Source organism: Micromys minutus (genome assembly GCF_963924665.1).
Source record: "Micromys minutus genome assembly, chromosome: 6".
Taxonomy (NCBI): Eukaryota; Metazoa; Chordata; class Mammalia; order Rodentia; family Muridae; genus Micromys; species Micromys minutus.
Genome location: NC_137975.1, coordinates 11,012,546 through 11,030,455, shown reverse-complemented (window position 1 = coordinate 11,030,455; position 17,910 = coordinate 11,012,546). Strand labels below are relative to the sequence as shown.

Sequence of the window (17,910 nt, the reverse complement as noted above, 5' to 3'; positions counted from 1 at the left end):
CACCATTTGCAGACTGTATCATATTTCCAGACTTTTGAACTTCATCAAATTTTGTAAAAATGACATTCAACCTGTTTGAAAACAAAGCAATATATGGAATATCAATCATCACGTTTAAAATCACCAAATCCTGTTGACAGCCCCTGACACCTTAGTTTTATTTCTGTTGGTATGATAAGACACCCTGACAAAGCAATAGAGGGATGGTCTACAGCTCACAACTCTGGATTACAGTCCATCACTGTGGAGAAATCACATTGGCAGGGGTCAACCTGAAGCAGTTAGTCACCCCTACAGTCAAGAAGAGAAGAGAGAATGGACACACACACTCATATAAAGACCCAAACCCAAGGAAATAGCTCTGCCCACAGTGGGCAGGTTTTTCCACTCCAGTCAACATAACCAAAGCAGTATCCCACGGGCATGTTCCCATACCAAGCCAACGCCGACAGGCGCTCCTTGAGATGCTCCAGTGATTCTAAATTGTGCCAAGTTGACAATTAAAACTGACCATTAGCCCCACACCCCAAAATTATCAATGATAAAAACCGTCTTACCAAGAATACTAACTCACTCAGTAACTGATAACACCCAACAAGAACTGAACACCTAGAATGGACCCATCAGGGGTTTAAGGGTCCAGTCTGAAAGACCACACTTGGAGCTCAACTTAGTAGGAAACAGTGCTTGCTGCACAAGCATGAGGACCTGAGTTCAAATCCCCAGTACCAATGTTAAAAACTGTGGCCATGCACACAGCTGTAACCCCAACATTGTAAGGTGTGGGAAACAGAAGGAATGCTGGGTCTAGCCAGCCTCCAGCCTAGCTTCAGGCTCAGAGAGAGAGCCTACCTCAAAGGGAAGAGGTAAGAGTGAGAGAGCGGGACACCCGATGCTGTATGTGCGCACACACGCACACAGTCACACACACACAGTCACACACACACACACATGCACACAGTCACTCACACACATGCACACATACACACACACACACACACACACATGCCCACACGCACGCAGGCAAATTAAATATATGGAAAACACTTTTTCTGTTTTTCTGTTTTAAACATTGCATTTCTCATGCAGGCTACAGTTTCCTTGGATAAAGGTTTCATAATGCACTACTCTCAGACTACAGGCTTTCCCTGACTTATGCTTAATTCTAAATGTTATAAATAACTCTTTCTAAAAACAAACGTTGTGACTGAACATGCTTCAGCCTGAGAAATCTACACAGCTCCTCTTATAACAGAGTATCTCACCTTGGCAGTGAAAGGTAAGCAAAACGGCTGATGGGTCAAGGCTCCATCCTAGTTACCACCAAGACTAAGTAAAGTCAGGCGAATACCGTCCTACAGGGGCAGAGCCCCCGGGCTAGACAGCCTGCCCATTCTCTGCACTCAGCACGCAATCAGTGGCCCGTGCTTCCAGAACCAGGCTAGTGCTTTCTTGCCCTCCCATCCCGCATTTGAGAGTGAGCCACCTCCACACGCGTCTTTTCTTAGAATGAACATTCCTGGGAGGCTGAGATGGAGCTCCACGTTCTCTTGGTTACAGTGTAGAAGGTCATCCCTGAGAGTCATCAGGCTATTGGTGGCTGGCACTCAGCCATGTTTCCGACTCCGACCTAGAACACTAGAAATTTCATATATTCTGTTCTTAGGTGCAACAAATGCTGGGGTACCCACTGTGTGCCTAGCTCAGAGCTAACTAGATACTGAATTCGAAGGTGGCTTCCCGCTAGAGCTTAAAGTCTAAGCAACAGGCAAGCCAAAAATACAACTGGCAAAACAAAGAGGTAAACCCACTTTTCACTGTGCCTTGCCACTCCCATCCCACAGCAGAGAGATCAGTAATCTTTACAAAGCTCCCAGGTGCCCACATTTACTCTAGACCACCACTACCCACAAATCAAAATGGAGACTGAAAAAGAAGTCTCCCACCTCAGGACCAAACATAAAACTATCACTCACATTCAAATCTGTGGTTACTAAAGATCCAGATGCCTTAATGTCAATTCTTAAGATGTTTCCATCACCTTCCTTTTTAAAGCAACAAAGATCTTAGATGGCTGGGCAAGCCCATAAATAGGCTCATTGCGAAGGCTGCCAGGGTGTGCCCTGACTTGGGTACCACTTTATTGTGTCACAGCCACACCCTCTGCCATGACAGGTACATGACAGGAAGCTTACAAGTTAGGGCAGAGGTACCCCTTTCATCTGGTTGTCTCTGAGGCTTCTGGAAGAGGCTGAATAGTACTTCCATTCCATTCTTGGAAGAGTCCCAGCCACAAACAGCACTTGTGGAAACAGTGCTGTAGGCTCTCTCCAAGGGGCGAGGTCAATGCACTGTGGTGGTTTCAACCACACCCTAGGAACTCAACAACCAGGAAAAACAGCCAAAGAAAGGCCACTGTTCCTGGCACCTATGTCTTCACCTAGAACTCTAGACAGGATGCCCTTTATGTCATTGTTATACTCCAGGTCAACCACCCCCACCCCAGCGGTCTGCTCAGTAGTGCCTATGCTGGTTATAGCTCCGATCCTGACTAAGAGGCCTGCAACCTGGCTGTGGGCAGCTGAACACCAACAAAGCACTCCACGGACACTAAAGTACTGCCTTTCATCTGCTAGCTTTGAACACAGCAATTCTAAGGACAGAGATGCTCAGAATAGTCTAGTTTAACAGGTTAGCCAGTGTGGCAGGAGCAGAGAGAACTTTCCAAATGACATCAGAATAGGGATCTAGGCCACATTACCAGTCTGGCTATGGGTATGAGAGGGGTGATTAGCATCAGCTCATTTGTATTCTAACAGGATTATTCTGAGCCTAGTGTTTCTGTGTATCAACTTGTCACAAGCTAGAGTCATCAGAGAGGAAGAAGCATCCCTTGAGGAAATGCCTCCTTGAGACCCAGCTGTGAAGCATTTTCCCTATCAGTCATCAATAGGGGTAGATGGGTAATGCCATCCCTGGGTTGGTGGTCCTGGACTCTATAAGAAAAGCTGAGCAAACCACGTGAAGCAAGTCAGTAAGCAGCATTCCTCCATGGCCTCTGCATCAGCTCCTGTCTCCAGGTTCCTACCCTGTGTGAGTTCCAGTCCTGGCTTCCTTTGGTGATGAAGAGCAGTGCGCAAGTATACGCCGAATAAACCCTTTCCTCCCTAACTTATTGTTTGTCATGGTATTTTGATGAAGCAATCGAAACTCTAACTGAGACACCCAGTAAGGTACTACTTTCTCTTACATCAGCTCTACACATTGAAAGTGAGACTGCAGAACAGAAAACTAACCTTTGAGGATGTCTGCTACTTACAGAATAGCTTCAGTAACTCAATCAAAGTAAACACCTGCTGCACTAGGCACTGGGTGCACATAACCAGAACCACAGAATGGTAAGAGTGCTGAATGTCTCAACAGCAATACCTCGTGTGGGACACTGCAGTGTTCTGAATAGGAATTGTTCCATGGGCTCATATTTGAATACTTGGTCCCAGTTAATGAAAATGTTTGGAACTGATTAGAAGGTATGACCTTGATGGGCTCTGAGTTTCAAAAGCCCATGCCATTCCCATTAAATGCCACAAATGTAAGCTGTCAACTTCAGTGCCGTGCCTTCCTTCTTGACTGCTGCCATGTCCATCCGTCCTCTATCCCCTCCACTCCCACGCTATCATGATCACAGACTGGAACCCTCTGGAATCATGAGCTCCAACTAAATGTTGTCTTACTCATTGTGGTGGTTTGAACAAAAATGGCCCCCACAGGTTCACAGGGACACAGCCACATGCGCTCACAGCACAATTAGGCGTTGTGGTCTTGTTGCAGGAAGTGTGGAGCTTTGAGGTTTCAAGTGCTAAAGCCAGGCCCAATGTCACACTCTCTCCTTGCTACCTGCTGATCCAAATGTAGAACTCTCAGCTCCTGCAACAGCACCAGGTCTGCCTTCATGCTGTCATGCTTCCCACCATGATGATACTGGACTTAACCTCTGACCCTATAAGCCAGCCGCAGTTTCCTTTATAACAGCTGCCCTCATGACCGTGTCTTTTCACAGCAACAGAAATTCTAAGACACTTGTGCTGGCTTGGAGCAGCAATAACAAAGGAACTAGGATAGAAGTTGGTTTAAGGATGTGAGCCAGTTCTATGACAGGCCTGACTGTGCTCAGTTTTGAAGAAATGGAGAAGACTGAGACTTTGGGCTAGGAAAATGGTTGAATGCTAGAAGCAGAGCTTAATGGGTCAGCCATCCTAGCAGAAGCTTGGAAGACTTCAGTGCTAAGAGCAATGTGAACTATGGAGGCCCAGATAAAGGCATTTCTGAAAATAGTATTGGCTACAGACAATTCCTGTGATATCCGGCACAGAGAGTGCTTTTTGACCCTGTCCTGAGAATTGTCTGAGGCTACACTGAAACATTTGGACTAACTGTTAGCAAAGGAGATTTCAAGACAGCCTAATATTGACTCTGATGTGTAGTTATTAGTGAATTGTAAATATTGTGCAGATTTACAATTAAAAAGAGCAAGTGGGGGGGGAACAAAACCTACAATTTGAAGAGGAAAACAGCACCGAAAGACGTAATGCTGGAGCTTTGGCTGATGCTAAAAGAAACAAGGAGATGAAATAAAGGGAGTGGCGTCCTCAAAGGGAGCTTTGTCCAGCTGATCCTGAAACGTGTCAGGAAGAAAGGCCTAAGGAATTACCTGTTCCTTAAGGGCAACAACAAATCAAAGTTTATGCAAATGCAGTTCAAGGACAGGGACAGGGTCCATCTCAAGCAGGCCGCAGAACCTCACAGACTTGGCCACACGGCATTAGAGTCATGAAGTTTACAGGAGTAAGGGGGCTGTGGAATCATTCTCAGTGGCTAAGGAAAGCTGCTGAGGCTAGCTAGGCCTGTGGTAGTAGAGTCCCCGCATGGAATCCTGGAGAGGCTAGTGTATGACACTGTGAAAACAAAGCAGAGATTGCGTGCAGACCAAGGGGTTGCAAATGCCGGGGCCATGGGTTATCTGCCAAGAAGAGCTGCATACAGAGCCCAAGAGAGAGAAATGTGCTGTAGTCAGACAAGCCGGAAGGGAAGAAGCATCTGAGCCTTTGATGTCAGAAGTAAACCTACAAGACCTAGAGTTTGCACTCCTGGTTTTCTGCCTTTCTTTGGTCCAGCATTTCCTCACTATGCCCCTTCTCTCCCTTGTGGGATGGTAATGGATATTCTGCGCCGTTGTATGTCAGAAGTATGTGAGTAGCTTCTGGGCTTTACAGGGGGTTATGACTGAGAGATTTTCCTGACTCTGAGGGAAGACTGGACTTTAAGCTGCACTAGGTCTGTGATAGGCTTACGTGGACTTCTGAAGATGGGTTAAAATCATCTGCATTATGATACGGCTATAAGTGTGGAGGGACCAGGCAGTGGGATGAGAATGGCCCACAGAGGCGCATATATTTGAATGTTTGGTCCCCAGCTGATGGAAATGTTTGGGAAGGATTGGAAAGTGTGGCCCTGAAGGATGCATGTCACTGGGGGTAGGATTGGGCTCACTCCAGTCTGTGTGTTGAGTCTGAGTGCACACACACGTGCACATGCCTGTCTGCATGCCTGCCCTGTGTTTGTGGATTGGATGTAAGCTCTGAGATACTGCTCCGACACCACGTCTACCCGCCTGATGCTATGCTCCCAACAAGACGATCATGAGCTCTAACCCTCTGGAACCATGAGCCCAACAGAACTCTCTATTTTGTAAGTTGCCTTGGTTATAGTGTTTTGTCACAGCAACAGAAAAGTAACTGAGGCAGCTATGAATGAAGCGGGGTGTCTGCGCGAGTCATCTGAGCAGGAGGGTGGAGTCAGGTAGTTAGGGTGGGGGCTACTGTGAAAGTCAGAGGTCAACCTTCGGTGCCATGCCTCAGGCGCTAGCCACTTTGCTTTTTGAGACAGAGTCTCCTTGGGTTAGAGATCCTTCAATTCATCTAGGCTGCCTGATAAAAGATCTACTCGGCTCCAATTCCCCAATATTAAGACTATATGCACACACCACCACATTCAACTTTTTAAAGTGAGTTCTGAGGCTCAAACATGGGTTCTCGGACTTAAAAGAAACACACTTTCTTATTTTTGAAGGAATAAAATAAAAAGCTTTCTTTTCACTGAAGTCTGATGTCTATAGCCAGATTCATTATCATGTATTCTTTGAGTAAAATCACCACATCAAAAACAGGAGCATCGACCGAGATGAATCCTGAAGAGAAGGAGAAGGGATATAGGGGAAAGTGCCCAAAACATACACAAAATGAATGCTTAATGTTAAATAAGTTATCTTTAAATTTTTAATTAATTAACTAAAAATTAATTTTTAAGGTCCAGTAAAAATGACTCAGCCAGGTAAAGGCATTCAATGCCCAGTGCTCAAATGCAAAGAACCAATTCCTGCAAGTTGTCCTCTGACCTCCAAAAACAACATAGACCCATATACACAAAGATACAAATAAAGCCATTTAAAATGTTTGTTTTAAGCAGAAAACAGAAAAAGTGAGCACTTACCGGGACTGTGGCAGTCCTTTCTTACTGAGGTCTGCCCTCACACGTTCACCTACGTGTCTATAAATCTCCACCAGACTGTTTATTGCTGCATCTCGAACCTAGACATAAAAAAACAAATCTTGCCAGTGCTTCTGTCATTCCCCAACCCTTCCTGATAGAATCCAACACACTATATGCCAACCCAATTTATCACCAGTCTACCAGCACAACCGTGCATGCAATTCCTGCACATGCCACACTAAGAAAAGCACATGAGGATGTTTCCACGCCCATAAAATGATCCCAAATAGTTCTGAAAAAAAACCCAGTTCTTTATACAGGTCCCCAAGTCCTTCCCATTCTTCAACATGTAATATCAAGAAAACAGAATTTTCAAAATAAAAACCAATAAAGTATGCTACGAGAAGAGCATCCGATGTGTGGTGGTTTGAATGAGAACGGCCCCCAGTTGGCTGAACTGCTTGGGAAGGATTGAGGGGTGTGGTGTTTTTGAAGAAGGTGTGTCAGTGTGGGTGGACTCTCAAAGCCCACGTCAGTCCCAGTGAGCTCTCAGCTACTGCTCTAGTGCCTGCCTGCTGCCAGGCTACCTGCCATGACAGTCATGACCTCTAACCTTCTGAACTTGAAATCCCTACATAAACTCTTTCTTTTATGTTTCCTTGGTTATGGTGTGTTAGTAAATAAGACACTTGTATAAGTAGATGATTTAAAGCATCAGCTTCATGTATGAGGAGATTAAGACAAGCAAAAAAAAAAAAAAAATAGGAGCAATGACTGGCTACAAGAAGCTCACAATGCGATAAAGAAGAAACATCACACACAAATGCTACTGTTTACGAAAGGCAGGATATGATCAATGTTGTCTAATACCAAAGATCACAACAGAAAGGTAGAAGTAAGAATGCTGGATAAAGAACTGGCCCTATAGGCACAAGGACCCAGGTAACCTCTGGAACCCATATTAAAATCCAGGTAGGCACACACAATTCTAGCACTGGGACAGAGACAGATGGACCCTGGGGCTCAGTGACCACCGAGTGGGGCCTACATACTGAATTCTAGGACCAGCACTTGTGAGGCAAACAGGTGGATCTCGGAGATCAAGGCCAGCTTCTCTACATAGTGGGTTCCAGGTCAGCAAGGACTGTGTAGGGACACTCAATCTCAGAAATAAAATTAGGGAATGGCGAGATGGCTCAGCAGTTAGGAACACTCAAACTGTCTTAGAGAGCCTGAGTTCAGTTCCTAGCACTCACATGGCTGGTCACAATTCTCCATATCTGGATGATCTGGCCTCCAAGGGTTTCAGGCACACACAAAGTGCACATATATACATGTAAGGCAAATTACTAATAAACATAAATATTTCAAATTACAAAATAAATAAATGTAAGGCAAGTGAAATAATATTTTTAAATAAAATATGAAATTGTGTTAACAGACTGAACTTTAAATGACCACTTCCCACCCAGAATCTGTGGGCACCTGTACCTTAGGGGTCACCTGCAGCACACCCTGTTGTTGTGGTTTGAGCTGTAGGCCTTTAATAAGAAAACCCTATTACTCTTGTATGTTTCTATTTATCTCTGTCCCCATCATGTGAAACATGAGGCTGTTACTTGAGGGCCACCTATCCAGAACTCCCAGGATTTGGTATGAAAACGACAGCCATACGAATATTGTGAAGACTTCAAGATAGAAGTGCAATCTAGTACTGTTGCTTATTTAAAACAGCACAGTGGGGGTCCTCAAAGCCCCACTCCATGTTGCAGGTGGGATTTCTGCAAATGTAATGTCTGCCTCAGGCTGGGGAGACTCCTAGTACGCTGGGCCCACTCACCTTCAGAGCACTCACACAAAGACTCAAAAAGCACATGCTATGGCCCTAACGGGGAAGCAGGCTCAAGACCCAAGTGTCCCCAGGGTCAGCTGTGCCAGGCCAGGACATGTGTTCACTCTAGGCTCTTTGTGCTGGCCCGGGTAGTTCAAAGTTTCTCCTAAACCGATGTGCTGTCTCTAATATCAGACTGACTGAGGTGAAACTGACTGAGGCAACGTGACCAGAACGCAGGACTGTGCTAATCACGTGATATTTAACCCAAGTTACTCCAAATAAGGAGAACCTTGTCAAAACTTCCGGAGAGATCTCACATCACCTCTACTCTGGATCGCAAGAGGGAAGTCAAATCAGGGAGCAGTACCACAGAAGGACAACCTTCCCAGTTCAGGCCAGTTCTCAGTGTGTGCTATGTGTTTGCTAACTGACTATCGTCCCCAGAGAGAAAACACCCACAGTGAAACCCTGGGCGGCAGCAGGTGAGTTCTTAGGCTCCTCGAATAGCTTTAAGGGAACAAGGACATTGCTTTCCAATTTCTAAGTATTAACATGTCACTGCCAGTGCCCCTTCAATCTACACGGCATCTGAGCCTCTGAGGAGAAAAGGCTGAAGTTACTCCCTCAGCGCACTGCAGAGGCTGGTAACATGGGACCTCTATAACAGAAAAGAAGATAGAGAACAAGGCCAAAGGCTGAGGGTGAGAAGCGAAGGCAAGAGCACGGAAGTCTTCCTGGGAAACTGCCCTGGCCATTTCTTCCTTTTGGTTTGCCTTTAGTATTCAGATTAACTTTATGTATATGAGTGTTTTGCTCATAGTTTGTCTGTGCACCACAGAGTTGTGGACAGTTGTGAACCACCATGAGGGTGCTGGGAATTGAACTCTGGTCTTCTGTCAGAACAAGTACTCTTAGCCACCTCCCCGGTTAACTGGTACAGTATAAAGTATGGTTCAGTACACAGAAACTGCTATGGCGTGTGTTGAGTGGCCACGACATTTGCTGTGATACTTTATAAATGCCAATGGTCAGCAAATTCTTTAATCATAATCAGAGGTCCACAGAGAGAAGGGCCTTCACCTGCTGCACACACACATACCAGAATGCACTTCACAGGACACAGGTGTTCTTCCCACTCACCTGGCTGTTGGGGTCTCCCAGTAGGTTACATATATGTGGCACAATCTTGCTTAGTGTTAGAGTCTGGGCCCCAGAGCTGAAAATGAAAGGCATGCATAAGACAGAGGAAAGAAAGAGGCCGACGCCCACACCTACTCTCCCTCCACCTCCTAGGAATGATTAACCCCTCACTCAAGGTTCCCTCCACTCTACTCAGGACGGCTCCAAAGCTCCCCACAGCCCACCTGCAGCGCTCGGGCCTTTCAATGGCCTGGCCTCGACGTCAGGCTACACCACCAGACCCTAGCTCTGCTGCGCCAGGTCACATTTCCTGCTCTGCCAAACTCAGTGAACCCAACCAAACTCCTCCAGGATCCCCTCTGTTAGCACTGCTCATGACAGGGCCATGATGGCTGGACACACGACTCCACACTGCTACACTGGGAATGTCAGGCTTGTCACCTTCCTTTGAGGTTTGCTTTTATTTACACGCAAGTCTGTGTGTATGCATACCACAAGGGGATGTTAGTTCCCCTAAAGCCAAATGTAAGACAGCTCATAGCCACCTGATATGGGTTCTGGGACCCAAACCAGGTCCTCTGAAAGAGAAGCCAGCACCTTTAAGCACTTAACAATGCTCTGCCCCTTAGACACTTTTCCCTGTCCCAATGCTGATGTCACAGACACCCTTTGTTAAAACATGGTATAAAACCGCACAGGGGACTCTGGAAATTATTTCAGCAGTTTCTTCTAAAACTTAAAACTGGGGTGGGAGCTGGAGGGATAGCGCAGTGGTGAGAGCACTTGTCGCTCTTCCTGAGGCTCCCGCTCAGTGCCCAGCACCTCATGGCGGCTCAGCCATCTGTGCTCCAGCTCCAGGAGATCCACTGCCCTCTTTTAGCCTCCGAGGGAACCAAGCACGCATGTGACACAGATGTACGTGCAAGCAAAGCTCCCAAACATAATAAACAAACAGACAGGCAAGCAAACAAATGATGGGCTTAGAAAATGACTGCTACTGAACTCTTACGGGAGCTGGGAATTTACACTTTTGCATTAACATGCACACACATCCATAGCAATTTTATGCCGACGAGGCCCAAACTTGAATCACATTTTCTTCAATGGGTAAATGGTTAGATAAACTGGGTTACATCTGTAGTAAATTCTATACCATGTAGTCAATCTATATACTATAGCATAGACTCTAAACCGAAGAATTTTACTCAGCACTGAAACAAAATGAGTTTCATACAGTGGCATACAGCGTGCCTCTAGGGAATTTAACTAAGTGGAAATCTAATGGCAACCCTGTAAAGGCTCACAGGTTTGATTCCACTTGAGAAAACACAAGGGCATTGAGTCCAGATGATTACTACAGACCACAAAGTGTCCACACAAAAGGGCAGTGGGCGGGGGGTGTCCCTCCTCGACCCCTCCCTCCCTCCCTCTCTCCCCTCCCCTCACAAGTGGAAGAGAGGAGCTACCTGAACCACCAGCAGGGGTTTACCCCAGACTTACGCATTGAGTGTTGCAATAAGGCAGAGGCAGATGCCCTCTCGTGTGCGGAAGTTCTTGTGTTTGAAGCCTCCGAGCATTCTGTCCCACACATACTGCAGGCGACAAGGGACAGGTGACAGGGTAAAGGATTCTGCAATTCTTCACAGTAAGACAGGAGTCATCAAAATAAGAGCTCTCGGCAGGAGCCAAACTGGTCCCATACCCACTCCCCAGGGCCCTTTCATAATCACACTGACATAAGACAAGGTACTACTTTAGTAGACATACCCAGTTAAAGTGTGAAAAGCATGTGCACGTATGTAATACGACTGGATTCTCCCAACAGCTCTGAGGAGGTATAACCACCCCATTTTATCTATGACTGAGAACATTACAACCGAAAGCTCACTTTACATAGGTACACACACTGCTTTCTGTCTGGAACACAGCTCCTGCGCTAACTCCAGTATTTGTTTTGTCTCCCTGGGGAAACTGCTGTTGGCTGCCCCAGCTGCATCCCTAACAGAGGACAGTGGGACCCTGAAAGACAACTAACTATCATACAGGAAGCACAGCCCCAGCCAGGCCTACTAGCTCCTCTGATTTAGCTGCCATTTTCCAGAGAAATGGAGAGCCAGCCACATAAGTAAGTTAAAGAGTTTAATAGTTTAATCAAACACTCAACACCCAAATCCAACCTACTAATTTATTCAAATGAACATTCTGCTAGTTATGTATTTAGATCTCTCATGAGGAGAGACTGTGAGCCATAAGAATGCTCATCTCTATACTGGCTGGTTTTGTGTCACGTTGATACTAGCTAGAGTCATGAGAGAAAAATGGAGCCTCAAATGAGGAAATGCCTCCATGGGATCCAGCTGTAAGGCATTTCTCAACTAGTGATGAACGGGGGAGGGCCCAGCACATTGCAGCTGGTGCCATCCTTGGGCTGGTGGTCCTGGGTTCTATAAAAAGCAAGCTGAGAGAGCCAGTGAGCAGCACCCTCCATGCCTTCTGCATCAGCTCCGGCCTCCAGGTTCCTGCCTGACTCCTTCGGTGATGAACAGCACTGTGGGAAGCACAAGCGAATAAACCCTTTCCTCCCCAACTTGCTTTTTAGTCAGGGTTTTGTTGAAGCAATAGAAACTCTAAAACAATCTCCAACCCATCAGCTTAAAAGAAATGATGCCCAGGGAGTTGCACACACGGTTTGCATAGAGAACCCTACTTCTCTTGCCCTACCTGGGGATTAGCAGCTTGATCCATGATCTTTAGCAGCAGGGTTTGGTCTTGCTCCCTCACAGAGTCTTTAGCATCTCCCAGTCTGTCTATTAGACTTGGCAACACTGGAATTCAAAATGAAAACGGATTAGATGAGAATAGATCTTGGCATGTGAGGTCACTGGCCATTCATCTTCGGTTAGCTGGCCTAAGGCATCTACTCCAAAGCCAGGGCTGGGTAAATACTGTGTATAATCTTTGAACTCTGGACATGGAAAAAAGAGAATCAGGAGTTTAAAGTCATCCTTTGCAGACAATGTTCAAGGCCAGCCAACACTATATGGTACCCAGTGTGGGAGTGAAGGAAGGAAGGGAGGGAGGGAGGGAGGGAAAGAGAGAGAGAGAGAGAGAGAGAGAGAGAGAGAGAGAGAGAGAGAGAGAGAGAGAGAGAGAGAGAGAGAAAGAAAGAATCTTACAGCGAGAGGGCTCACTAAGCCCCACCATCCCCTAAGGGTTTATGTGCAGTTAACTTAGTGGGAGAGTGAGACATTCTCCTCAGTGGTTACGTTATGGATAACCACCTTGTAAACATCCTTCAGCTATGCTTCTGTAAGCAACCCTAATGAGACTCAGTGGGTCATGGGAGAAAAAAGATGTGAATGTAGAAGGGGCTAAGTGGAGAAGGAAGGAGGGTATCAGGCAGGAGTTAGAGGGAAACAGAGGCAACTGCAAGAGTGGGGGTGTGGTTGAAATACACTGTGTGTGGGAAATACCATGCTTGTAACTGACATATGCTAAAAAAAACACATTAAGCAACCGACCAACACGCTTCAATGACATTAGGTAATTTTACTTATAGCGTACAAAAGACACACACCACACCCACACACTGAAGCATGGGCCAGCCCGCCTGTGCCTATTCCAACCCTGTTAGGCCTCTTGTGAGAATTCATGAGTCCTGAGCAAATGTAGGACGGAGACAGAAAATTGGTTCAAACAGCATACTCCCAGCAGTAAGTTTTAGAGTCCCACCATCTTTCTCGGTGAGAACACTGACCAAAAAGCTACAGGAAAAGAAAAGGGCAGATACTGGTACTGAACACTACTTGGAAATTCCAGCTCACAGTGTGACTCACGGTGGTACAAGTGGTTAGTGCTTGGCTGGCACAGGGAGGACACGGGCTCTGTCCAGTCACTTCGCACACAAGAGGGAATGGAGAGATCTCTACTGAAACGGTTGTATAAACAGGACTGCGAAACACTGCTGATTTAGTGACATCTAAACCGTGGGAAATCCAACTGGCTCTCTTTTTGTAAGACTTTTAAAAGAAACCTGCCTCTCAGAGGAGGTGGTGGGGACAATACGTTTCAGCTGGCATCAAGTTGATGACTAAGCTTGCATGAAATCCTAAATTGGTAATATTTCATATTTGAAGGTCACAACAGGATGAAATAATTTGGGATTAGAGGGAAAGGTACCAGTTTAGGGGCGGTGAGGCCATGAAATGGGATGAGCCCAGGGTGGGAGGGAAGGCTGAAGAGTCTGCTGGCTAAGGCTCACCTGTGCCGATTTGTGCCTTGAACCGGTCCTGCAGCCTAGTTACCAGTGCAGACAGGATGTCCATCCCCAAGAGAACCACCTGCAACAGCAAACAAACACAGCGTCAGCGACAGCGGTGCAGTGAAGTGGTGCTGGCATAGCCGGTCTCCGCGGGCGCCTAGCGACTGGGAAGGCTGAGCTGGCTGGCCAGGAAAGGATGCTCGGCACGGAAAAACCGGCTACCGTTTGGAAGAAAATCTCGCCGAGGCCGAAGTCCACTGAAGCTCGACCTAGAGCAGCCCCCTACAGCCCGGCCCACTGCGGCCCCGCCCCATCCTAGAGTTGCGTACGCGAATTAACCAGGTCGCAGGAAAATTTGTCAACTCTCAGCCTCCCTCCGGCCCCGCCCAGAGAGACGTGTATGCAAATTTTCAGACTTGTGGCGCGCGGCCTTCTGGGTAAAGACAAGCAGGCTTCAGGAAGCCCCTCGGGAGTTTCAGAAAGCAGGGAGGGTATGCGGTATGGGAAGCAGCAGTCATAGAAAGTACTGTACACCGGGCGAGTTGGAGCAGGCACGCTGAGGCGGTCACCGCAACCATACCCGGACTTAGAGACTTCTGGCTGCCGGGCGCGCGTGGTTGCAGGCAACCATCCTTTTCTTGGGGTTGCGCTACTGTCCAATGAACGCTTAGTGAGGGCAGTACTGCTAACGCCTGACAACACACCTGCATCGGTTAGAGCTCTGCTTTACCTTGGTGCAATTTTTGGAAAACCCACAAACCTCTATTCCTAGCCTGAGTGTTTGAAAACATAGAAGTAACTGTCACTCGTGTGCTGTTCTCTTCCTAGCAGTTCCTCTGTTGTTTGCTAGAGGGCGGCGGGGATGTAATCGTTCTAAAACCAGCGTCTGAGTGCAACTGCCTTTACAGTTCCCCATTTGTTCATCCAGTTTACAACTAGTTCAAATACCAAACCCACATTGGGAAGAATTGGATACTTGAAAGTGTATGATTCTTTTGAAGTCTGCATAACCTGGACTAGCCCATGCTGGCCTCAAACTTGTAGATCCCAACTGCTGAATTTAAAGGTGTGCGCCACTCCCGTCCCCCCCCCCGCCCCTTTTTCCCCCCAACTTTTAAAACAGATCTATTTATGAGCATTTTCTTTAAAACAAACAAAACTTGGCCTTACTTTTGAACCACAGGATTGTTTCCTTAGCTTGGCTTCCTTACAAAGAGCACGGTAGGTATGGGAGGTAATTTTACAGTACAGAAACCTGACAAACCATTGCCTCAGCCAGGCGACAATGCCAAGTCAGGCTGGTGATGTAAGCTTAGTATAATGTAGTGCACACTTCACCTCTTTGACAGTCTCTTTAAAGCCTACAAGCTGTGCGTAATCCCAAGAAAAACATGAGGAAAACTCCAAACACCTGCCCAGTGCTCCACTGTTAAAGTCAAAACCGTGGATATCTGAGAAACTGCCACAGTGAAAACAATTTTTTATAGCTTCTTAATTTGCCTGGGAAGGGGAAAATGACATTCCAAAGATAGTTTTTTGAAAGAACCAAATAATAAATTAACCAAATTAAGAGCCTAAGAATGGGCTCCGTTGAAAGTGCAGTGTCCACAGAGCAAGAGAAATTAAACAGGAGGGGAGTCCGGAAGGTTCAAATGCAGCACACGGGGGCAAAGGCTTAGAGGACCCCAAAGTGCAGGTGCATGCAGAGGGAGACAAATGCTCTCACCCAGTGGGTAAACGCAACAGCTGACAGGCTCGCGGCTACTACAAAGAAACCGGGAGAGGGAGGAAGAGCAAGGGAGGCAGGAAGTGACAGCGCAGACGTAGGAACTGCACACTGCTGTTCCAAATGTCTTCAGAAAACTAAACAGAGCACACAGGAGGTAAAGCAGGGTCAAGGGCTCTGTGTCCCCACATTCATGGCAGCAATTCTACAGTAAGTAGGGTAACGGCCAACAAACGGTCTCATCACTCCTGCTCTCTACCCTTATCCACAACTGTGATTTCTACAGTTAGCTATCACAGCGACTACAGTCCAAAGTACCACATGAAAAGTTCTGAACTAAACAACTTACTGAATTTAAATTGGGGGCTATTCTGAGCAGACAGTAAACTATCACACTATACTCAGTCCCAGTCAGAAATGAGAACCATCCGGTGGCATCCGAGCAGTATGTGCTGCCCTCCGGAATCACTTGATAGTCACACTGGCAGGTCTGCTGGGAGACACAGTGAGCTGTAGCCTCAGCTATTCACAAATGCCCCAAAGCACAAGAGTGACTCTGACAATCTGGGTATGCCAAAGAGAAAGGATTGGGACACACTGGCCTCCCTTCAGCGAGGGCTTCCCAGCACAGTGAAAATGTGCAGAAATGCAAACTAGCAAGACATTCAGCACAAGGTGATGGGCTCCCTCCCACTGACGACAGAGCGGAAGGGTCCCGGCAGCGCCACTAGTTCACGTGGAGAGTGATAAGAGGCTGCGGAATCTGTCAACAGCCAGGAAAGGAAACATCCCGACACAGCCAGCAGAGAGCAGTGGGGACAGTGCTATTTTTACAGAAAGACGCCCCTGGGCCACTCAGTATCTGGAGGGAATGAAAGGAGAATGCCTCCTGTAACACACGAGGCACAAGCAGGACAGCTTCAAAAACAGCTCCAAGACCCTGGGATAGGAGAAAATCCGGGCCAGATCAGCATAAACTTCACAGGACCAGACCGAGGAGCTGGACCACGCTGGATGAGGTCTCTCATTCCTAAGACGCTCTGGGAGAAGCAACACGGTCCAGGTCCATACAGAGGCGGGGCAAAGCCTGGCTACCCCGAGGCCAGTCAGTGCTGCACCAGCACAACGTTCGCAGCCCTGGAGCTTGCAGGCCTGTTCACCTCTCTCCTCCCAGGCAACACCAAACAACCTTCCAGATCAGCTGATTCTCTTTTGTGCCCTGACAACGCCAAGTCCTAAAAAAGCACACAGGTTCTCTAAGCCAAGCTCTTGGGGACAGGGGACAGCAGGCTGCACCATCCAACTGTTAGCCATCCACTCGACAGCACACATGAGGGATATGCCTGGCACACAGTAGGTACCCATAAGGACCTGCCCTCCTCAGCAGGAAAGCATGGGTTAGGGCTGGAAAGAGGGCTCGGTTGGTAAAGTGCTCGCAGTGCAAGGACCCAATGTCCATCCCTAGAACCCAAAGAGAAGCCTGGGTACGGGGGTGTTTGCCTGCAATCCTCACACTGAGGAAACAGAAACAGGAGCATCCCCATGTCTTATGACCAGCTAGCCAGCCTAGCAAGCTCCACTCAGTGCGGCACATGGCAAAACAAAGGTGAGCTGGGCATGGTGGTGCATGCCTTTAATCCTAGCAGAGGCAGGCAGATGCGGTGAGTTCGAGACTACCTCGGTCTACATAGCAAGTTCCACGATAGGGAAACACCATCTCAACAAACAAACAAACAAACTTAAATAAGTAATAAAACCTCTAGACCCCACATGAATTTGAGCATGTGCATGCATTTATATCACACACACACACACACACACACACCACACACACACCACACACACAGGATTACTCAGATGAATAAAATAAGGAAGAAACAAAGACACGAAATGCAAAGAGAAAAGTAAGATTGCCTAAAGCCACACCATCCGATGACAGCTGATAGTCCTTAGTCACCCATGGCACATCTGCGTGCTCAGAGTGCTACGGTAATCCTCCCCAGCCAGGAGATCTGCAGCCCATTTTCAGGGGCTGCCTGGCATCATACTGTAGCTAGCTTTCATGATTACTGAGCCAGGCTTCCACAGCCAAGCCAGCAGGTGGACAGCAGGCCCACACTGTGCTGCTATTTCTTAGCTCCAGTGCTTATTAGGACATCTGCAGGGCTCAAGACGCTCTTCTTTCTACACTGATACTGTCACGGACTGCAGTGGCTGTCCTTGAGAGCCGCGCATGCCTCTGATCTCTACACAAAGCTTAGTGTTGCTTCCATTGTTCCGCTGCAGCCTTATATCAGCTAAAGGAGAAAATAATTAGCACGTTAAACGTGCTCATCTCCAGTTCCAAGGCTAAGAACACCAGGCAAAGCCAAGAGGAAAATGTGAGTTTGGGAGTTGTGT

General features: G+C 47.2%; 1 protein-coding gene across 22 annotated transcripts in view; it reads right to left on the bottom strand.

The window, feature by feature from the left end:
- CLASP1 (cytoplasmic linker associated protein 1) overlaps positions 1–17,910 on the bottom strand; it is a 211,566-nt gene that overhangs the window by 132,400 nt on the left and 61,256 nt on the right. For all 22 annotated transcript variants that reach the window (XM_080917999.1, XM_080918017.1, XM_080918010.1 and 19 more), the window contains exons 3-8: positions 13,785–13,863; positions 12,245–12,348; positions 11,024–11,115; positions 9,524–9,599; positions 6,550–6,647; positions 4–71 (exon numbers count right to left, since the gene is read on the bottom strand). In XM_080917999.1, coding sequence (XP_080774125.1) covers positions 4–71; positions 6,550–6,647; positions 9,524–9,599; positions 11,024–11,115; positions 12,245–12,348; positions 13,785–13,863 — 517 coding nt within the window. The remainder of the gene's footprint in view (positions 1–3; positions 72–6,549; positions 6,648–9,523; positions 9,600–11,023; positions 11,116–12,244; positions 12,349–13,784; positions 13,864–17,910) is intronic.